The sequence below is a fragment of the Halichoeres trimaculatus genome, unplaced genomic scaffold (assembly GCF_033239565.1).
Source record: "Halichoeres trimaculatus isolate MK-OKI-2021-1 unplaced genomic scaffold, fHalTri1.1 fHalTri1_scaffold_4, whole genome shotgun sequence".
In the NCBI taxonomy this organism is placed as follows: domain Eukaryota; kingdom Metazoa; phylum Chordata; class Actinopteri; order Labriformes; family Labridae; genus Halichoeres; species Halichoeres trimaculatus.
Window position 1 is genome coordinate 12,065,104 of NW_027437182.1, and position 23,961 is coordinate 12,089,064.

General features: G+C 39.7%; 1 protein-coding gene across 5 annotated transcripts in view; it reads left to right on the forward strand.

Moving 5' to 3' along the window:
* csnk1g2b (casein kinase 1, gamma 2b) overlaps positions 1-23,961 on the forward strand; it is a 40,144-nt gene that overhangs the window by 9,224 nt on the left and 6,959 nt on the right. For all 5 annotated transcript variants that reach the window (XM_074667871.1, XM_074667869.1, XM_074667874.1 and 2 more), the window contains exons 3-6: positions 11,771-11,840; positions 21,892-22,040; positions 22,265-22,499; positions 23,058-23,143. In XM_074667871.1, the coding sequence (XP_074523972.1) occupies positions 11,771-11,840; positions 21,892-22,040; positions 22,265-22,499; positions 23,058-23,143 (540 nt within the window). The remainder of the gene's footprint in view (positions 1-11,770; positions 11,841-21,891; positions 22,041-22,264; positions 22,500-23,057; positions 23,144-23,961) is intronic.

Genomic DNA, 23,961 nt, shown 5'->3' on the forward strand with positions numbered 1-23,961 from the left:
GAGTTTTAAAGGAGTCAAGGATTGATGAAACACCGCTCAGATCTCATGTCCTTAATGCTTTGCTCATGAAAATTCTGACACCCATTTGACACATCTGTTAAATGATCTGATGTCACCTATCAAACTGTTTGCAAAATGATTTCTCACTATTGTGATTGTTGCCAGATGTAAGAAGTTATGTAGGGCCTGTGTCCACTATGTGCTGTGCATTTATTTTAATTAGCTGCATTTTATAAAGAAGACGTCAAGAGAACTTTTAAATACTGTAGTAGCATTACCAGCAGCTTTTGACTTGGAAATTATACCTCATACGAAGATGTTTGGACAAAGATGGCATCAGAAGTCCTGCCCCTTTGTGATTTTAGTAGCTTTGTAATGGAGAAGTGACACTGAGGTGGTGTTTTCAGCTAAGTGTGTTTTTTGCTCTGATTAAAAAAAAAAAAGTATGGCAGGGATGATTTTGCACCAAGAGCTCTGAATGCTATTTAGAGGGTGGTATGAATGACCGGTTCCTGTTAAAAATTGATAAAAAATGGCTCAATCCATTGACATTGTTAGCCCTTATGCCTAACAATTCCCTTGTTGATTCTTTTACATTACGCCAGACCTTATATTGACGTCGTGCGACGTGCTATAACCAAGCTCGTCAGCAGCAGAATTTCCAAGACAATGGCAGAGAGATACAAGCAACATAAACAATGCAAACTGCTTTTTGTGCAGCTCCGTAACTTCACACAAGGGTGGCAACACCATCAACATGTTTAAACATTTTTCAGCACACACAGCATTAAGTACCCAGAACGTCATGATATATTTGATTACTTACAAACTCAATAAAATGTTGACACAGAGAAACTGTAAAGCTTTCTTTTTTGTACACTGAGAATTCATAGGAGGAATTGAAAAGTGCATTGATGAATAATCAGATGCAGAAGGGGAATTGATGATAAAATCAAAAAAAAAAATATCAATACCTATCCCTAGTGCTGATTTACCATGAATATTTAAAGAAAATAAATGCTACCATTGCAGAAAATGTTAGTGGACACAGGCCTTTAAGGCAATTTTTTTTACAATTAACGTTTAACATAATATTTGAACCCTCAAAAACTAAGACATTAAGAAAAAAAAATACATCTTCTAAAATTATTGATCAAAAACTAATTTGATCTGAGCATTATTAGTAACAAAAATCCTTGTTTACTGTGGCCTTAGTTTACAGATGTCAGACTTGACATGAATTACAGTATCCCCATGTGTCTTTTGGAGCTGTATATTGTCCATAAATAAAGATTGATTGATTGATTGATTGAAAAATAACATTTGCTAACATGTTAGCAGCAACATTTAAGTGTTTGAATGTTTAGGTCCTAGGATTGGATAATGTGTAAAAGCTTTCTTGTTGCTCTCAAACAGACCCTCTGCACTGTATGGTATGTTATTGTACTTAAAGTATCTGGCAGACTGTTTGTTTTCTCTGGCTGAGTCACGATGCAGAGGCACAGGAGTAAGGTGGTGTGAAGCCGCTCACTGTGTGCTGGTCAGTCGTGATACTCTGAAGGAAATCTGAGGTGTTGTACTGAACTCAGTCTGCCGCCCACTGAAGCATGATAAGCAGCTCTTGTTGCAGTCCAGCTCAGCAGCTTACACCAGCTCTTCTCGAGGCAGTTGTCGAAGAACTGTGAAGCCACAAAAGCTCAATCAGCGCGTTTCCCTGGAATTTAAGTGGCATTTTGACGATTTAAGTTGTTCTTCCCTTCCCGGTTTGGGCTCCCCAGAGAGCATACAGGTCAGCCTAAATGAAGCAATCCATGGATGTCAACAGCATGTAAAAGCCTACCTTCAGTCAACGAGCTAATCCTCTAATGAACTAGGAGCCAGCAGTAGCACAGTACGTTCACACAGACACTCTCTGTTGCTGTAAGCATGATTTAGAAGCAGTCATAAAACCTGCTCAGGAAAGACTAAATGTTGGTGACTTCACAGAGTGGAAACAAGAAGGGTGTCTGTGTTAAAGGCAGATTTACTGCATGAATGAAAATAAAAGGTTAAAATATGATAGGGTGCCTGCTTGCAGAGCAGTTGGGACGGCTGTGTAATTAAACTTTTTCATGTTTACTTCCTGGTTCATGGCTGCTTAGCCGCCTATTTCCATTCAAAAGCAACAGAAACACTGTACTTCAGAATGTGTGAAGCAGAAGTTCTTAACAATATCTGAAAAGTTTCTCATCCTTTTTTACTCTAGTTTTGGTTACAGCTGTGAGTTAACATTGCATTTTTCGGTCTGAACTCCCTTGATGGCTTTATAATTGAAGTGGTGAACTAGAGCCAGAAAATCCAAACCATATCCAGATTATGGTCATTTGAAACTAGCTGAAACCAAATTGACCTCAGGTCTATTTTTGACAGTCTGCTTTGAGAAGACAAAATGGCAAGTTTGAAATAATCTCAGTGGTTCTCAGACTGTAGGGGAAAAAATCTGTTGCTGACTGGATACACATATATATACTTCAACACAGTTTGTTGTTTGGATGTAGTCGGTTGGTTTAACAGATTGAAGTGAAACTAAGCTCAAAGCTTTTTTTATGGACAGTTTGATTTTATGTAAAGGAAAACTCAACTTGTTGTTTTTATTGGTGGTATTTGTTTCCAACCAAAGTCTTTCTTCCTCGCACACTGCTTTTGTGTCATGTCTTACTGACCAAGGTTATAATAGTTTTGGATATGTCATTATAGTTTAGTTTTAGTTAGTTTTGACATTTTATTTTCCATTACAGTTTAGTTTTAATTTGTTTTGGAGCGGGCATTCTAGTTTTTATTTAGTTTTGATTTTTGCAACAAGGCTTAGTTTTGATTTGGTTTTAGTTTAGTTTTAGTTTTTTCATACCTTGTTAACCGGGAGCAGGATTCAAAAAGGTCAGAGTAAATATTTTGTCATACTGTTTATTTTCAAGTCCAACATAGTGCTCACTGCTCAGTCAATGCTGATACTGAAATGTTGGCTGCTGCCTTAAACGCATGAAAATAATATAAACTTAGTATAAAAAAATATAAGCATAAATGATATGAAATAATGTTGACATAAATTACATAAAAATAATATTAACATAAATTATTAAAAAACAATATGATATGAGCTTCAATAAATAAAAACTTGGACTCTGTAACAATAAAGGCAGACCCAAATACTATAAAAACTTGGACTCTGTAACAATTAAACTATTACAGATGCTCTGATTCATTGCTCCACTATGTTTCGTCACAGCACAGTGCACAGCCAGTCAGTGCAGTAAACAAGCTCGTCCCTATACGTCGCTATGATGGTGCTGTGCGGCACTGACAACAGCCTAAAACTGTCTAAAATTGGTTGGGAAAATGTGTCGGATTAATTTAAATCATAAAGGCTTTTAATATTGTCAAAAACTATCACTAAGGGAATTTTGTCTGTCATTTTAGTTAGTTTCAGTTAGTTTTGTGAACACAAGATACAGTTTTAGTTTACTTATTGATTTTGTTTTCTTTTCTAGTTTTTATTAGTTTGAGTTAACTGCAATGTATTTTAAATTTTAGCTTTCGTCTTTAGTTTCGTTTTAGTTAACTATTATAACCTTGTTACTGACACACTTACAATGAACAAAGCGATCCTTAATAGTTGTAATTACACTTCTGCTTCTACAGCTGTAGCACTTCAACAAAAAAGTTCTCTGATTACCTTGAATATCCATTTATACTTTGGAGATACTGCATCGTCATCAGATGACTGCTTGTAATTGCACCCCCTACAATACCCTGTTTTAGGAACCACATATTTGGGGTAATAGGAGTTTGATGTACAATGGAGTTAAAGATTATGAAGTCAGCTATAATGGAAAAGCAACAGAAACGTGTCAAAAAGTAGCTCTTAGAGGAAATGATTTCAATAATCAGAAAATCTAAGCATTGGAGTACAGAACATCAGTTGTTTCAGTTTCATCACTTGTTTGAGTTTAAAAAATATCAGTATTTTTATTACTTCACAGTCACTGGTGTTGTGATCCAAAACAGCATCAGTACTCCTTCATCCTTGAATGTTTAGTGACTGTGTAGTCATTTCATCCCCTCAGAACACCTATAAAAATTTAAATTGGGTACAGGCTGGAAGTTAAGCAAATGAGGGAGTGCACAATACAGTACATTGTACTTACTCCACGCCTCGCTTCTCTGTTAAATGACAAAGGAGCCTTGCCTCCTGGGTTCATGTGAGTGAAACTTCCCATGACTGTGTTGTTCACGACAGCACTGTGTGCTGCGTCTGCCTTCCTGTGACTGCAGCAGCTGAGTTCAGCATGTTTATAAAAAGCCAGCGCAATATTTTCTTTCACAGAATTCATTAAACCTGCTCATTTCTATGGATCTTTTTGTTGTTGTCTTGGTAATAAATAAGAGGGTGGTATTGAAACCTGATATCTTGTATTGACAGAAGCTTCTTCAGCTTCCTGAGTCAATATTTGAAGTCAATTAAATACAAACAAAAGAAGTGCTACTTCTATTTATAGCTTATTTAAGAAGTATGTAACAGTTCTTTTAGAGCCTCCTCAGGCCTCATTATGATATAAGACATATTCAACATGCAGTGGTAGACATACTGTAGTTCATGTTGATGATAAAATATGCAGACATACACATAAAGAACGTATACAAATGATGTCTAATTCTGTCGTGATATCAAGCAGTCGGCGTAGCACTCAGGGTTTTTGGGGGCAGCTCATGGTCCCATCTGGCTGTTTAAAATCTGAGCTGACACAGGAGAAGTGCTGGACACCAGCCAGCTGTTGCTTTCTTACACCACTTGCTCTTTAACACCAGCTTCAGAACATAGACACCTCTGATCATAAACACACACACACACACTTCACCATGTGTCTTTGTTGGTGATATTGGTGCCCATATGATGGGTGCTCAGTGAAGATGCACCATGTTGACATTTGAGTTTCTCAGTTTGAGATGGGATGAGTCACATTGCCAGTTGCATATTGTGAAATGGTTTACTGGGAGTCAAGGAAAGGTCAGGGTCTATTCTTGGCCTTGTGCATAATGTTGGGACTGTTAACGTGGCACTCCTAAGGATACATTATTCACATGTTGAAAGCTATTCTGGTTTTCAGAGTGATAAAGAACACTGATGTTTGCATTACAGTATGCCATTACAGCTGTTTACCTCACTGTACAGGGAGGCTGTAGTGATTGTTAATGAGGGCCCACAGTACTTTCCTCTTTTCTGTTTCAGCAAAATAGAATACATGGAAAGGAATATTCCAATCTCTGGTCTACATGCGCCGCTATAATCAAACAGAATACTCAATGGGGCATGGCAGAAAAACTTAAACATCACGTGATTTATCAAAGATGGATGACAACAGTTTTTTTATCACGGTGTTGCAATACTCTGTATTGCGAGTGTCCGTCCAGTCTTGAAATTATTTTCAGTTCTTCAAAGTTTGGACCAAAAACAAACTTTCCTTTCAGTGCTGACTGCTTGCCGCCATTTTTAGAATTGAGGGACGTCTCTAGTTGTGTCTTACATCATATCTGAGCATGTGCTGAAAGAAAGCACCCTGACAACTTTCCGTCTGAGTGGATACATGATACCTCAATCGGTTTCGGGAAAGGAATATTCCAACCCTGTGAAACCGATTAAATGTCCATTCGGATTGGCACTTTTCTTTCAGAATGAGGTGTATAAAAAGGTTAAATTCTTTCTGTTTGAGCAAATAAACCTAATGCAAGCGGAATATTTGGGTCCATGTATTCGTGGCTATTGTTTGTGAATTACTAATAATGGAGTGTTGCAAACATTGCAAAGAACTATGGCTGCTGCTGAATATAAAATCACATAACCAAGTAGTGTAAACATTATTATTGGTGAAAAAATTATTATGGTGAAAAAAACGAAACAGTTGTCATCTTAAGCCCTGTGTCCACCAAGCAGTCCGGTTTAGATCAGTATGGGTTGGTTTGGTTAAGCGTGGTCCTGTTTGTGGTTTCATACTGTGCCCCCTTGGGGTAGGTCGTGTGTTAGTCGGATGCCGATAGCCATATCAGTTAAAAGATAACACAAACTCATAGCAGTGTGACACAGTTTACCAGGCTAATAAATCCAACAATGCATGCGTAATTTTGTTATTGAGCGCAATCAATTTTTGTTTCAGAGGAGGCTTTTTGCCGCAAGGACAGTACAGGCTGTCGCACGGTAAGTGACAGTTCTTTCAGTCAGCAGACTGCAGTGTTGCACCTTCAGATCAGATCAGATTGGTTTAGTGTGGCACCCCTACAGAAGGGCTCCAAAAAGTGGGACGGCTCGTCTTGGTTATTTGGGGACCTGCCCCAATATTAGTCTGTGGGAACACTGTAAAATGTGTGAGAAGTTGAAATTGAACAATATCGTGTTTTTGTTTTTTTTACTGCAGATATAACAGGTGATTTCACCACTGAAACGGATTAGTACGCAAAATTCAAATTTCCGTAACTCCTCAACCATTTGGGCCTACAAGAAAATTCAGACTGCTCCTTAAGAAGAAAAAAGACAAGCTCTATGGCAATAGCCGGGGGTATTACTGTACTGCATAGGAATCCTAGTGCATCGGCACCCCAATCAGGCAATAACTGATGCAAGCTGTTCCTATTACTGTAACTCTTCAACCATTTGGGCTAGAGAAAAAAAATCAAACTGTTCCTGAAAGAAGAGGAGGTGAGCTTTCCAGGCATGACCTCTGACTCTTTAAAGGGAAAAGAGTCTGGTCGTCTCTATGATAATTTGGTGATAAAGAACAATGTAGCTATTTTGTATTTTAACCCAATAGCTGATATGAAACCAACTAAACAGTCAACCATTCCTCTTACTGATTAATCAGCTTACAGAATGTTTGGTCTAAAAATGTCTCAACAAGACAAAAATAACCTGTCAAAGTTTAGAGAACCGGGTTCACACAATTAAATGGTTTGAAAGAGTAAGATTTACAATGGATAGCAAAGGAAATCAATAAAATGCAGTTTAGCATAGCAGAAATTAGGATTATTCAAAATCTACTTAAAAGCTGTATGGATTGATTGGAGTCAAACCTGGGGTTGACTGATTTTCTCTCCTTGACTGAACTTGATCAACACCTGAAAACAATTTTTCCCTCAATCACAACATCAAGAAATATGACATGACTAGTAGAATGAGTATGGTTATTAATGTGAGACCTGACAAGACATGAACTTTCATTCCCTCCTCCTCGTTTGATGGTCATTACTAAATTCATTCATTGAGGTCAAGTCTGATCTTGCTCATCAGTGTTGGAGCAGAGCTCAGATTTAGCCCGGATGACATCATATGCAGAGTTGGTTAATCCCAGGGAAGAGGACTCAGTGTGGATGAAGCGAGGCCATCAGCTCCACACAAAGTCTATCACAGGTTAACATGCAGAACCCATCACGTAATCAAGCATGACATAATCATATGTTTGCTTCAAGTGTTTCACTCTGAGAGGGATCCTTGATATGGCACGTCGCCTCTCATCTTGCTGTCATCCGGTGGTTGATGTAGCTACAGGATTTGATCCTGCTGGGGCTGTGTTTACTTCTGCACAGTTATCAACAAATCTAAGCTTTTTAGTGTTGTGGTGTTGGTGGTATAACTCGCCTTCCACAATTAATTGTCCTAAAGTTTAATTCAAGGTCAGTTACTCTTCATGTTTGATAATGCTCCAGCACTGCCACCTTTCCCCTTATGAGAGCAAGTCTTTGCTGTCAGTTCTTTGGACCTTTAACCACTGATACAAAAACTAATCTTCCACCAAAAAAAAACATTTTTAACGGTCTTGTTTTTTTTTTTCCAGAAATAGCCCAGTGAAGTAATTAGCTCTAGCTGAAGTTTGGCAGAATGCATTTGTGCAAGATTGTGTTGTCAAGTCTTAGAGACAAGTGCCAGTGGCTCTTAGAGGTTATTGAAATTTTTTCCACTTAATTACAAAAGGTAAGAAATAAACAAAGGGTCTCATGAGGCTGGAATCTAAATATACTGGTCTCAAGCATGAACCCTACAATGACAGTCTCTGGTCAGATACATTAAGCACAAATGCACCGTCAGCAATTCACACAGCTGCAGTGAGGAACAGCTGAGGTGGAGTGGTTACTGTAGCAGCAGGTCAGACAGAGAAGGGCCCTTCTGGCCTGAGGGTCAGCTGCCCCGGACACAGGCCAGCACACTTAGCAAAAAGCTGCACTTTGCATGACAACACATGGCTAACCAAAACTTTCACCGCAGTCCAGCTGCGAAGGTGAGCTAAGCTTCAGGTGAGAGTCAGACAGCAGTGGTGTGAAGACAAAAAGTGTGTTTATCTCAACATAATCAGACCAGAGATGTATCCTCTTTTGACTAAACAGTCTGTGTAATTGGAGCCAGTCTGCACAGGGAGATCAAACACCATATGATGGAGACAGAGGCTGAGAAAAATCCTCGTCATATGCAAAGATGTTACATCAGACATTCACAGCTTGGCCCTCGTCATTTACACAGCCATAGCTTATCCCATCTGCTGGGAGTAGAGATGACTCTTAAGTACGTAAAGCTGCCATAAGCCTCTGTTTCCTATTGTAAGCTGTTTTAAAGGGTCCTGTGGTTGGGTGCCATCTGTTTTCACTCATTATTTATATATTTTTATATTCTCCTTCTCCTTTCCTCTCCTCCCTGGCATGGCCTGACTTGTGCGAGATGTGCTCGCTGTTTGTGCTCATGTGGGAGGTGGATGACGATACAGCAGTTCCCAGATCTGCCTCCCAGACTGGTCACGTGTAGTCCTCCTACAGGCCTTCACTCCTCTGTACTGCCTCCTGTCTTTCATTCTCAGTCTTATAGCCCCTGGCATGCACGTTTGTTCTTACTTCTCTGGTTCTCTTACTTGTTTGCATGTTGCAGCAGGATGCTGACCTCTTTGTCTCTGTATATGATTAAAAAAAAACCTTTATGGAGTGTCTGAGGAGTCTTCCTTAGGCTTTTGAGGGGATTTATCAATCCTTTTCTCATAGTTGCTTCTGAGAGAGAAGATGCATCTGTTGTCCTATGGATACAGAAGGAAACATACAATCACTGAAACCACCACAAAACATCTCATTTGTATGTTTGCGCTGTTGAGTTTTGCATTGTGAGAATTTTTTTTGTTTTTAAGATCTAAACTTATTTGCCAACTTTTCACTGCTCTGTTCTTAAATCCATTGTTATTCTCTTGTCAAAGTGACCACTCAACAAAAAAGACTGGAAATGTGACAGACTTATTCTAAGATATGTTGTTTTAGCTGATTCATCTTTTTCTAATCTTTACTGCATATTTCTTTTACCTTAGTTCTCTTTTTGTTTTCTGCTTTTTGTTTACTATTCTTACCCTTATGCCATTTTTTAGCTTCCTTCTTCAGTCAGCTTGTTTACTGATTAGCTGTTGGTCCATTCCATGTGACAAACCACAGTGTTAACTCGGTTGTCCTCAGGTATCCCTCGCACATCACACAGGATCTGATCATAAAAATAGTACACGTCTAAAAGTTTCATTTCAAATCAGCGCAGTAAGGTTACCTTCAAAGCAGATCAGAGGAAGTAAAATCACTCTAAACAAACCCAATACCACAAAATAATCCTATGACCTGCTCAAAAATCAGGCCTCAGCTGACTTTTCTTTTTTCAGAAGCGCTGGAATGGATTGGACCCCAAATCAACCTGAATATCTTGCAGTATATCTTTTGATTGAACCTCGAAGGGAAACAGAGAATATCTTACAGGCCTGAGAAGGGTCACCAGAAAGTAATGGAAGCGTCACACTCCTGTGTGCTATCAGAGCAGCAGGGGAAAGGATCCCTCTGATCAGATCAAGACCTAATGGAGTGAATGTAGGAGCTGGACAGCTTTAGTTAATGTTAATAATTTAGACTTTAGCTACACCTAGAATAGTAGTGCTTTAGCAGTTTAAGCGCATGGGAGACAACTTTTTTTTTTTTGATATTTAAGTTTTTATTCAATGCAAAATTAAAATATGTTTCACAGCTCGACAAAGTACATTCATTTTTCAGAAGTAAGGAAAAATTGTAAAAAAAATGACATGTTATTTTCAGACCATTGTTATTCAATGTGGTAGAAATAATAAAAAAATATATATATAAATAAAAAATAAATTGAAAAAAAAAAAAAACTTTTTTCTGAAAGCAATTTTAAAAGAAAAATGAAATAAAGTACATAAATAAAGCAAATTTTGTATCAAAAATTAAAAAGTCAGGGGTAGTAACATAATTTAAAAAAATGTGCATTTACACTTTCTTGCATGTCTAAGCCCCTTCCCGGGAGACAACTTTTAACAATAAGTCTTACCTCCACATTGACAAGGTTTTCATCTAAAGACATTATTATTATTATTCATTGTGAAAATTTGGCAGATTTTTCTTAAAGGCAGTCATAGGCTGTGTTTACATCTATATGAATCATAATGGTAATTCTCATGTGCACTTGCTCAAAAGGATATAGCATATCAGAGCAAGTTTTGTCATTTTTCCAATATATATATATTAAGGCCTTTGCTTTTACTAATACTATTACTAGACCTTTTGGTATACTATTCAGAGATGCTGTAAGCTTCTTGCATCTTCACCATCATCTGAAGTGGCATCTGACAAACTGGTCCGACACAGCCCTCTAATATCCCTGCTATTGTTTAAAATGATTGTCAAAAGTCATCATGGATCATACACGCTGCCCACGTGCTTATACTCGTAACAGAAGTGAACTGTACTGAAGCTCACCCCTCTGAAGAATGCCAAAGCAGAGAAGTGAATTGTGCTTGAGAATGGCACACTTGCGGTCACACTGGACAAGCAATCTGGACTTTAGGGTTGAATCGTGCTTAAGCACGGTACAGTTTGCCAGTGTGACTGCGTCCTTAAAAGCACATCTGAAAATAGAACTCATTGTTTTAAGGTCTTTACTTTAAGTTACTTATTTGCACCCACATGAAGCCAGTGTTGGTTGGCAGTGAGTAAAAGGGGGGTGCATACCGGTGTTATGATCAACGGCTTTAGCACAGGCTGGTGTAGCAATTGAAGATTAAGTCAAGGAATTAACGTGTGTGTGTGTGTGTGTGTGTGTGTGTGTGTGTGTGTGTGTGTGTGTGTGTGTGTGTGTGTGTGTGTGTGTGTGTGTGTGTGTGTGTGTGTGTGTGTGTGTGTGTGTGTGTGTGTGTGTGTGTTCTATCCTATCCTCTTCACGTTTGCCTGTAATGCCCTTGTCATCATGAGAGTCCGGTTAATCAGATTACATTTTAGGTTGTAAAGCTGTAGTTAGCGATATAATGAACAGTATGTCTGAAGGGGGTTGATTATCAGCCATGTCATCACAAAAGCCTGCTGTTCACCAGCTGGAACTGTTCTTTATCCGCTCACATCGCACAAGCCTGACCCCAGACCTAATTTAAGTTCTATTAGGCATTAGAGTAAGAGGAGCATTGTACGGGAGTTATTTAAGTTAATTGCAGGCGGAGGTTATCGTATTAAAGTTGTATGCAAGTGTCACTCAGAATCTACTTTCTTCTCCTAGAGTAAATGTCTTTGCACAGTCAGCTTTGGTGGTGTTAAATGAGTGTTTAAGTACTTTGAATATAAAGCATTTCCTTCTTTACATGTGTTTAAAAATATTGACTTTTCATATTAATTTATTTGTGTTTTATGTAATATCTTAACGCTTCTTTGTTTTTTTTTTCTTCTTTTTTTTCAGGAACCCATTAAGTCCCGGGCGCCACAGCTCCATCTGGAATATAGGTTTTACAAACAGTTGGGAAATTCAGGTAAGAGGTCTGAAGCCTGTTGGCTGTCAATTGATCGACAGCACCCTGTTGATCGAAATCTACTGAAATGTAATTTTTTTGCTCTGAAACATGTGCAATGACAAATAATGCTATATTGATTGATTGATTGAAATCAGAAAGAGGATGTTATGTTTTTAGATCTGATTCATAGGGCCTTAAAACATGATCTATAGACGCATTGCCACACATTCAACATTGATCACATGTAAACGTTCAATATACATTCGCTAAAGCCAGTCATCTGTGCAGAAACATGACTTGAACGGATCCACGAGCAGAGAAAAAGCAAACCAGAGGAATGTCAAATCCACTGGCTCACCTTGTGCTTTGTGACAGTTTTAATATGATGTAATATCTAAGGCAGAGTTCACACAAGGCAGAGCAGCTTATAATGGCCTCATTTAGTCTCCCAATCGGATCGTTTCACCAGCGAGGGTACCAGAGTAGGTTACCAGGAGTCATGGCAGCACAAAAATGGAACAGGTTAAAAAATGTGTGGCGGACAGAGGTGGACTCACACACATTGTTGACACTCATATGTAGCGCCTGTTAAATATGTCAGCTTAATTAATTAAATGGATTTCCTAGAGGACAAAATCTGTTCAGCTTGTGTGAGACTGTGTATCACTTTAAGGATACAGTACAGCAATAAGTGTGACCCTGTTTTTTCTCTGACCGTGGGAAATTGCTCTATTCAGTGTATATGCCAAATCAGCACTTAGGTTGTGTTGCAGCTATTGTTCAATGTGGTTTTTCAAGTTTTATTTGTACAAATAAGATTTACATTCCTCTGTATTTATCCAATTAGCAGAGATTGAGTTCATTAAATTTAAAAACTCTGTTTAGGAAAATAATGTTTGTTTGTGGGAAACTGCTGCGTAGTTTGGACAGAAGGCAGAAAAGAGAGGAGTCTATCTGCAGTGCTGTGGAAGCGGAACATCAGGAGAATGGACACATGAGCACAACATCAACAGCTACTTCCACTCCACTTGAGGCAAAATTTCACAGTGTGTTTATCTCTGTGCACCCCTGGGAGATACTGGCTGTTATAAAAGCCTACGTCTTCTTTCCCAGTCCCACCTCTATGGTACCCAAAGTCTTTCCTCCCCTCCAGCGGTGTTCAGAAACATGTAAATGTGCCATGATGCAGAGCTGTGGCTCCAGGGGAGAAGGTCTTTGATCGGGCCTGGCTGCTTACACAGGGTGAGAGAGAAGGCTGGGATGGATTTGGACTTGTTCTGTTTCACAGCACTGCCTGGCTGTGTTTGGAAAGTTGGCCTGTTAAAGTGATGTAAGTTTGTCATGCTGCATGTGTAAATTTGGCTGGCTTGAAGCACTTGTGTACCATCTTTAATCCAGAACCCATATGCCAACATGCCACTAAAACTTTGTCAAACTGAAAGGAGCTGAAGCTACATAGAAAGGGTTTTTATTTTTTTTGGCAGTGGCTCCTGCTTCTTATCCCAGAGCTCCTTTTTTGTCCCTTCACCTGGACTAGGTCCTTTAAAATTGTGTTAATGCAGAAACCAAGTCCCAATTGACACTCTAGTACATAATTTAGCACAGAGGTGGCTCACTGAGGCGGTTAAAGGGGAAACCACTTTCTCAAAATGTGCTAGAGCGTATTTTAAAAATTCAAGACTGAAAAAATGCAGTCAGTGTAGGTTGCATGGACTTGTGTGTGTGAACATGGCGGGTGGGGAGAGTGGGGAGACAGCCTACTGCCCAGTGTAGCATGGACAGCTACATAGAGCTAGTCGTCAGAGCCAACCAGCCATGAGAAGCTGCTGTCAGATTCTGCTTTTCAGGGTGGGAGATCCAGAGACGGGTGAAGCTTTGACAGCCAATAGAGACTCATTTGTGATGCATTGAGAGGGTTACTGTGTTTGTGTGTGTGTGTGTGAGGGCCTTTACTGAGGTGGGTCTGTAAAGAATTGTCACCACATATCTGTAGTCTTTAGTCCTCGGTTATCTCTGGGGTGGTCACACTGTACCAAACCTTTTTAATGCCTTTTAAATCGGCTATATATCTGTCATTTTCAGAAGTAGTCTTGTAGTGACCCTCCATCATTTGGCTCGTGTGTACACCGTGGTCTAATTTAGCGACATGTGCCACCCTCTTGGCTCCTTGTGCCAGAGCAAAAGCCCTCAACAGCTAATGAGGAGGTGGGGCATTAGGGCAGTCCTTGACTATTTATAGCCAGTCTTCCACGAGCAGTCAGGCCACTGTGGTGTGTCTGCTTGGAGAGCTTCCCCATGCCAAAGTATCTTGTGCTGCTCTGATTGATGACTGCAGGCTGCAGGGGAAGTCTTTTACATGCGCTGTTAACAGAGTGTGGCCTGCTTTTCTTAATGTCTTTTCATGCTTTAACCTGTCATTCTAAACTCAGAGCAAATTTCACTATTATGCAAACTTGTAACAGTAAATGCAATCTTCTTGTTGATGTTCAGTTAATGCTTTCTCATTCTTGTGTCTGACTGTGGTTGTTTTCTCTGATGGATTAATCTCATTACGGCCGTCCTGCTCCCTCGCTCTTGACTGGAGTGTTAGGTGGTGTGTATGAGAGTGACTACTTACAAAATTAGACACAGTTGTTTTTAAACTATATTTGTGCCATAGTGAACTTACTGGTTATAGATCATGTTGTATTCTGGTAAAGTGGTGCTCGGTCTTTACAGGACTGGTGTACAGTATCATACTCAAACAGCAGTGTGTACATGTCGTCTGTGGTCAGGCTGATTTGTTTGTCTGCAGCAGCTGATGACCTCATTTTTGCGTCATCAGAAACTGTCCCACAGGTGGTGTTGAAAAGGATGTGTCATCATTGAAGTGTGACTAGCAGACATTGAGTGTGTAGGGACACGGTTGATGATGAGTGTTCACTACGTTTCAACCTCTCACAGCTCACATGAAACACTGAAGCAGGGTGAGCACACATTAACACAGAGATTCTGCCAAGATAACAAAAAGAAACGAGAAAGCGATGATTTTAATGACAGACATTGCCAGAGAGACAGAAACTCACATCATCTAACCACGTAGCAACATCTCCACCCATGTAAACACAGGGATCCTCCACCTGCTGACTGCTCCATGATAATGTGACAGGAAGGGCTCACCTGACTGTGCAGCGTGGGAGGAGTCAAGGCGACAGATTAAATCTACTTATGTTGTCAACTCTGCCAAATGGACACATGTGACCCTGATTGCCGGGGGCAACGCATGGGCCTCAAATGTGTGGCAGCATTGACTAGCCAGCGCGTAACGCCCAGGAGGAGCTTATCTGCACACTGTTGATTCTCTCCAGTTCAGTACACGTCCCAGCTGTTGGGAGCCCGGCCTCACAGCAGTTTACTGTAGTGTTGGTGTTTCTGAAGTTTATACTGTTGTGCAAGTGATCCCAAACAAGGCAGCTACAGAACTTGTTGAGTCTTGGTCCATCAGATAAAAGGCTTCATCAAGTATAGATTTCCTTTCAAATATAAATTATGGGAATCAACAGAGGGGACATTAAAAGCCTGGCCTAAACAAGGACCTTTAAAGTCAAAGTGTTTGAAGTTTAAGTCACCCCATACATCATGACAAATAGTGAAAGTTTCGCTCCTTCGGTGTGTGATGTGCAAGGTGAAGATTTCAGATTTCATCCATGAGCAATCACAGTCCTTGCTTCCAAACATGTAAATCTCAAAAATTCACAGTCACAATCAAACATAACATTGAAAGTGAACATTTCAGAAAAGATGTTTGTTATATGCAGAGGTGCCAGGTTTGTTGTGGCAGTGTATGGTCTTTTTCTCATTCTACGAAGGCTTTTGCTTGCTGAAGGAATAAATTGTTACATTTCAAATTTCTTGTTTCCTCAGATTTTATTCATTCAAGAAAGTAAGAGTCAATGGTTGTATATGCTGTTAGGCATCTGCAGACAAGATGTGGCAAATGATTCCTTAGAGCAACCCAAATACTCATCTCTGCAGCTCATCCCACAAAAGCATGTTCCTTAACAATGTGGCACCACCAAATGTGGGAAATAAACCGTCTTTATATAACAGTGTATGATTTATTTACACAAAGCTTTGTTTGTGAAATAAATCTTGTACTGTTGGGAGAAATGATCTCCTAATCAAATTTCATTACTCTTTGTGATGAGTTTGGATCATAAACTGTATAATAAATGGACGTAGTCTCCATGATGTCACCCGTCTGCTTCTGAAACAGAGTTTTAGAGCAAATCAGCCAGTGCGGCCTTATTGGGAATGGAATGGGCTTTGAAGCTTCACGCAAACGGCTATACAGCACCTGTCAGTCATGTAAGCTGTGATGTGAGCTGTGCCTCTGATTGGGCAAACCAGGGTTTTAAATGTCTTTAAAATCTGGAGAGTTAGAAAAAAAGTTCACCTCCGTACAGGGTGTGCCATTGGAGAAATTAACTACTCAGATGGGAGACAATTTTTGTAACAGGCTTGTAAAACTTATTAATGTTTCAGAGTTCTACCCTTTAGTTTGGCCCAGATCTTATAAAGCTGTTTTAAGTAAAGCTGAATGTAAAAGTAGTAGGGCTGTGACTTTAACGCATTGATTAGATTAATTAATTACACCACACATTAACATGTTATAAAAATCAAAGCAAGATTAATTCATGGGCTGCCAGCCATTTCAGAGCATCTTGAACGATCTTTTAAGACCCAAATAATAATGTTTTCTATGACCATGTAAACACCAAAGTAACCTAAGAAGAGTGGACTCTCTTCTTTTATGTCTTCTTCCTGTTTTTGATCCAAAAATAGAAATATTACACTTTTTTGATCGTATTCATCTCGGGCGCTCCATCCTTTGATCCTCTGCATGATCTCAGTTGTCTTTTCTCAGGATGGCGCCGCTCTTTCTCACTGAACTACAGCGACACATCCTCAGTTGGAGCGTGAGCTGCCTGAACTTTTCTGACTCGCAGTGTCTCTCCGTGTCTCTGTCATCTCACATTTCTCCTCATATCCATGCTGCGCTCTCGTCCAAAGAGCGCACCACCCACAGTAGTTTACGCAGGAGCAGGATTTTGATTGACAAGCTCCACCAGACCCCGCCTCCCTCCGCTGAAAAATATAATTTACTTCTATAGAGGCAGTAAACAGTAAACAGTGTCAATGGCAGGGAACACGGACATTTTAATTAATATTGTCCAGGTGAAAAAAAAAGGATTTACAAATCTTCTCTTTTTTTGTTTATTCATTCCATTAGTCACACACTATAATTTTTTAATGCCCTAGAATTCAAATTCTTTATGTGGGTACCTTAAGCAGATATAAGATTAAAATGTGATTAATTAGATTAATTAATTACAAATCCTGTAAATAATTAGATTATTTTTTAATCTGTCCACAAAAAAAACATCTTCTAACCAAAATAAACAGGATTTTGTTGTCTAAACTTGTTTGTGAGACTTTTCAATGATTTAGTCTTCTACAAAATCTGTTTAAATTGAAAAGTGTTGCTTATTATGTTGAATATTGATGTGATTAAAATACGATTAATTACGATTAATTAATTACAAATGGCATAATTAATTCGATTAATTTTTTTAATCAAGTCCCACCACTAAAAATTAGTTAAAACAAAAAAAGCATTAAGCAAATGAAGAGCACTGCAACATGATTTCATTGAAATTGGTGACATTTTTTTTAACAGGATCTACAGATGTAAAAAAGACTGCATGTATCTGACGCTGTTATCAACTCAAAAGCAGGTCTTGCTGTCTCCCCTCTTCATGTCTCTGGCCCCGTGGTGTCTTATGGGATTGATGTGCTTATGAGCTGTGTAGCATTTGTAGCTCCAGGCTTAGCCCGTGCATGCCCAAGTGCTGATCACGTTTCAGCCGAGTGAGAACATCTCCAGAGCCCTAATGGAAGCCACTTCTCCTCCTACTCTCTCTGCACTGTCCACTCGATGCACAATTTCAGTCTTTAGTATGCACTCCTTTTCCTCTCCCTGCCTCTGTATGTCTCCTCTCCTCTTCAGCCCTTAACTCTGACATTTCACTGTAGGGAAACATTGTCTTCAGCTGCCATGATGCAGCCTTCCCTTCTCTCAGTGTCGCCTGGGAAGGCCTGCCAGCACATACAATAGGTCGGATTGTCTCAAGTTGTCAAGACAGCAGGGGTCAGAGCACCGCTGACATTGGTTTGCAGTGAAAGATAGAGCATGTGGCATAACGCTGAACAGACTGTGACTTTCTGGAAAAGACCTTAAAAATATTTTTGTCATACTATATACTAGTTGTGTGTATTTTAAAGAAAATTTGCTGCATTTTTAAGTGTTTTCACTATTTTTCTGACATTTGGTTGACTTCATGAAACCTTTATCAGCACATCTCACACAGTCTGGGTTTCCTCCATATTTTTCCATGTGTGGATTTGTTTGTACAGCAGCTGCTCCCTTTGCTTCTGTCCAGTAGCTGAAGATGATAATGCACAGTGTGCTCTCCTCTCCTCTTGTGATGACTGTGCTTTGAATGCCCTCTAGATTTGGGCCACGCTTTGATGAGTCAGCCTTCCAGTGATCTCTTGTCACTGCCTCATCTGTCATTGGTTTTATTACTAAAAAACACACACAAAAAATGTAGTCTAAAGGACAGGCAGGTGTGTGTGTGTTTACATCCCTGAAACCTCACTGTCTAGGAAAAGGCTAGGCGATGTTGAGGAGTCCCATTTTTCATCTGTACCTCTTTATCCGTCTGTGACTGTCTTCCTTACTGTGAACATACAACATCTGTGCTGCTGCTGCGCCGTTGTTGTTGTGGCTTCTAGTGTAAGATGGCTGACATGTAGAGAGGAGGCAGTGGGTGGCCTTTGGCACAGCAGAATGGTTCAAAGGTCGATGGTTGGCTGCCTGGTCAAAGAACACTGCTGGCTTTAATCATGAGGGAAGAGCTAAACTACAACTTCTCTGACAGCAGATGTAAAGTAGAAGATGCTCAGGGAGAAGAAGCCGGAGCTGTGTACTCTGAGGATTGGTTTAACAGAGCAGTCCAGTTTGAAATTCATAAAAGTCGCAGACAGAAAAAAAGTAGTACTGTCCTTTAACGTTTCTTTTATGGTGCTTTATCAAATTGCTCTTCTAAAAATGCCTTGTCATTTAGTACCAAATTTCCAAAGGGCAAACTCTCATCAGAGATAGTGAGCCAATTAGTCTGCAGCATGCTTGTACTGGGATCAAATGATGTCTGTGATTTAATGTCTTAAGTTACATGAGATGGAAAAACACCTCAAACTTGAGGGAGAGGGCCTTCTTATGTACCTGTGTCTGCTCTTACTGTCTGTAAACTGTATTGTTTCACTAAATTCACTGAGAAAATTAGTTCTTGTTCAAGAGAATTTGTCAAAAATAAGGAAGCATGGTTCAGGGGTCAACGTGACGTATAGACACTGACAGCTGTAAACGAAAGATCTTTCTGGTTTGAATATGGGAGGGAAAAAACAGAAGTTATGTCATGTCGTCTGAGTTCTGTTTAACATATCATTTGTTGTCTGTGTTCGAAGGTTTTGCAAGTCATGGGAGAGCATTTGTGAAATATGATGCTTGTTTGTTGCCCGCCTCAGCAGTTTGTTTCACTGAGGCAAAGCTGTAAAGTCTGTTGCCAGCAAACATTAAAAATGGCAGCTTTAGCTGACTGTGACACTGTTTTGTGTTTTTAGTGTGAAATGGAGGATTGAATTTTTACAAAAGGAACTGTTTTGTTGAATTTTAGTATCTTTTTAAATCCTGATAACTCTGTGTGAAGATTGACTTCTCCTTGTAGTGCTCTCAGTGTTGGGGGTTGATCCATCCACATTCTTCTGAAGTCGTACACCTCCACTGAAAATGGGTGTGGTGGATTCTAGGAGCAGTTGTTGTTGGTGTTGTACAGACTCAAGCAGGTGTTTTCTTTAAGGCACCTTACCTCGTAATCCCACTTCAGAGAGAGACTGTAAGCTCTGCCTGTTTCTGACAAACCTGTTGAGGGAGGCACACTGAAGTGTAGCTCTTCACTTAAAAATCTGACAACAAAGCAGACCAGGAGTAAATTTAGTTTGAGTGTGTGGCAATATTTTTAGAATTGAAAAAAACAATGATACTATCAGTGAACTAATTTCTTGGTGTGATGAGTCAGTGATGATGCAGAACTTCTGGGAGTGTGTCAAACAAAAAGTTGAGACACACCGAGCTGACCACATTTTTTACATCACTAAGTGAGGATGACATCAGCAGCTTATTAGTTAGTTAAGACACAAGATTCAAACTAGAGCTGCAGCTATCGAATATTTTAGTATTCGAGTATTCTACTGAAAATCCCAATCGATTAATCGATTAATCGAGTAATCGGATAAAATACATTTTTGTTTAGTTTAAGAGCAGTTATTTTTCAAATGAAATTTTTTCTCTTTAAAAAATAGAATTTTCTGATACAGCATGTCAGTAAGAGCACTTGCTTTGGTAGCTCCAAATGTGTAAACACACTTTGACACATTTTTTGTGCCTTGTACATCTCATCAAATGTTGCGGACCCAATTGGCACCCGTTTTGTAGAATGACCCATTAGTCTCCAAACTCCAGTAAAGAAGCTAGATTTGTTGCTAGTTGCTATTTTGTATAAGAGGTAGCTTGAGGGGTCTGAAAACTCTCTTAATATGGCCTCAGCTCTATTTGAAATACCACTCTTTGATCTTTTTAAAAACTAAACGATTCCTCGAGGTGGAGAAAATTACTCGAGTAATTTTTGTAATCAAGTACCTCGAATCATTCGAGGAATCGTTGCGGCTCTAATTAAAATACAGTGATGTAAACTAGAATTAAATTTTGAGATACAACAAAGCTCAGGCATACATCTGCTGTTTTTTTTCTATATCCTCTGCACTTGTGTACACATAAGGTATCCACGATGTAGAGAGTGTCAGTTATATCGTGTTCTGAAATGGCAGCGCTTGTAGCTCGTATAGCGTCACCATTATGAAATGTTTGCGATCCAAGAAACAAACATTTTTTGAAGTAGAATAACAGAAAACTCTTTAAACTCAGATTTTATCAGATCACTGTGTTTTGTTACATGTTCTGCAGACAGCGCTGAGTGTTGTAAATCTTAAAGCCCTGGTTATGCTCTGCTTCAATAGATATCACAATATCAACATCATAAAGTTTTTAAATCAGCATAAAAACAAACACCAATCTGGGTGCATAATTTAAATGCTGTGAGGTTGTTACAAAATACAATCTATACATATTCTGTATACAACGGACATTACACCAGCTGCTTTAAATCAGTCATACTTCTGACAGATTCATTGCTCCCGATATTTGAAAAAGGATGATAGCATTACTACACTCTATCAGCTAAGCCCTCCAGCTAAGCCAGCTCCCTGAAAAAGACCAACAGAAATGTCTGCGTCTGGCATTACAGTGCAGTTAGACTTTGACGTGTGCCTGATCAGGTCCAAGCTCTTTAACTCTTAGCTTCACCTGCGAGTAACTCCTGTTGGACGCATTATTTTCAGCAACTGAAGCAAATTTTCTTTCCTCTTTGACCCCATTCTCAAACGTTTTCCTTAACTTCCCACTCCCATGCCATAGAATAGGATTTACCAAAAATCAGCATTCTTTGTTCTTCATGTCTCAGTCACTAAAATTAAGCCTCTTTTAGTGCCACCTTCTGGCTGGTGGTGTGTTTTGGCAACATTTAGTTGTGCTCTAAGTTGTTCCAAGAGTCAACAGAGGCCTGAGTGTGCAAATGATGACTATATATTTCAAAATGATTTTAAAAAGCTTCTGTAATTTGAGGTCCTCCTTGCGAAGAGTGTTGAGATGGTACTCACATATGAAATCATCCCACATAGGTCTGATAATATTGTCAGCTACTGTTAGCTTTGCTTTCACATAAGCTGACGTTACTAGAAAAAGAAGTGAATAACAGGAGCATTGAAGAAAAATCTAACGCTTTAGCTTTTTACTGTGATTGTAGTTGAGAAGACTTTGTAACGTTTTATGTCTGTGTCTGTCTGTTTGCAGAGGGAATCCCTCAGGTGTACTACTTTGGTCCTTGTGGGAAATACAATGCCATGGTGCTGGAGCTGCTTGGGCCCAGTCTAGAGGATCTGTTTGACCTCTGTGACCGCACCTTCACCCTCAAGACCGTCCTCATGATAGCCATACAGCTGGTAAGAACTAAAAGGATCAGAGCAGCTAACATATATTAAGATAAACAAGCTTTTGTTTATATAGGCTCTACAGGATATGAAGTGATATATCTGGTATAGTATGAGTACTCTTCTATCTTCAGTGTAGCCTCAGGAATTTCTTCCTTTCCTCAGATTATTCCTTAAATGTTTGAAAACTGACTGGATAAACATGCAACTTTAAAAAACAATCTGTTTCTTTTTAGATAACACGGATGGAGTACGTCCACACCAAGAGTCTGATATACAGAGATGTGAAGCCAGAAAACTTCCTGGTTGGTCGACCAGGGAGCAAGAGGCAGCACACCATCCACATCATCGACTTTGGTCTGGCCAAAGAGTACATAGACCCCGAGACCAAAAAACACATCCCCTACCGGGAGCACAAGAGTCTGACTGGGACAGCACGCTATATGAGCATTAACACACATTTGGGAAAAGGTGAGAAAGGAAGGAGGTTGACCAATTCATTAGAAACAAGTACTCATTTTTTAAAGCTGGTTCTAACCACATTGATAATACTCAGGCTTGGAAAATAATGTACTTATTGCTAATCTTCATCCCCTTTCATGGAATTCTCTCAAGATTTCTCTGATGTATAGCTTGATTCTATGAAATTTGAGGCTTTAAACATTCTGCCTCTTTTTGGCAGCAACAGCCAACCATGTGCCAGGTAGAGTAAACAGTCTGCACATTTTAAGTCCGACCAATCACCTCAAGAAGGTGAATTCACTGATTACTCCCCCTCCTTATCTCGGAGCACTAATCAGTGGGTGCAATGAGGACCAAAAATCTGCAGACTGTTGGCTCTCCATCGCACAGGATTACCCCCTGCTCTGTTGCTTAATCGAAGCCTTTCTCACTGTACACAGTTAACTATCACTCTTGGGTGATTGCGTTGAATCATCTACTGCTCAGTTCCCTGTTAACCTTGCCAGCTGCTTCCACAATGAACTGCTCACAGGTAACCTAATTCTCATCTCGATCTGTCTGTTCCAGAGCAAAGCAGAAGGGATGATCTGGAGGCGCTGGGTCACATGTTCATGTACTTCCTTCGAGGCAGCCTCCCCTGGCAGGGCCTAAAGGTAGTGAAGCGTTATGCTTGGAATCATAGTCTGACTCCTGTAATCCTCTCTATGATTAGTATAAGGAAGCACCTCCTCATACAGAACTTCTTTTATAACGCATATCATCCACATGACCTCAGGGACAGAGAGTCTGTCTGCAACATCAGCTTCTCACTTCGGTGAATTTTCATGGTCTCCACATTCAGGCCATCAAGTTATTTGTTGAACCTAACAACATTATAACACTCAACAGCACACAGTTCCCATTGTCATAAAGAATGGGTAGGACACTGGAAACCTTATGAAATCAGGTTTTGGCAGGGCAGGTTCCAGTTCCTGGGCTGTTTGCAGGCATCAGAATCAAAGGTGCACATACAGGAGAGCCGGCTAGAAGACAGGACACCTCATCTTAACATTTGCTGTGTGGGAGGCAGCTCGTGGTGGATGAATGTGAGGGATGTATGAATGTGGAGGATGACGGGTGGCTCAGGCCAGCTCTCACCAGCACATAACATAACAGTTGGCATCAAAATTCAATGAAGGAGTATAGATATGGAACTATGGAGTATAATTATATACAAGCCTAAACCTGCAGAGGTGTAGACACTTGGTCAAGATTGGAAGTTTGGAAGCTTTTTTTGGTTTGTGCTCATATAATAGACTAAATATTCTGCCTGAACAACATAAAACAATACGGCAACATGCCCTACTGCAGCTCTCTCAAACTATGTGCCATGTTTATTAATGCTCATGAACTGACCCGTCAGTGCCATGCTGTTTTCACTGTGGGCTATAAACTTAGAGTGAGGGTCTGTTACTTGTACATGAATCTCTCA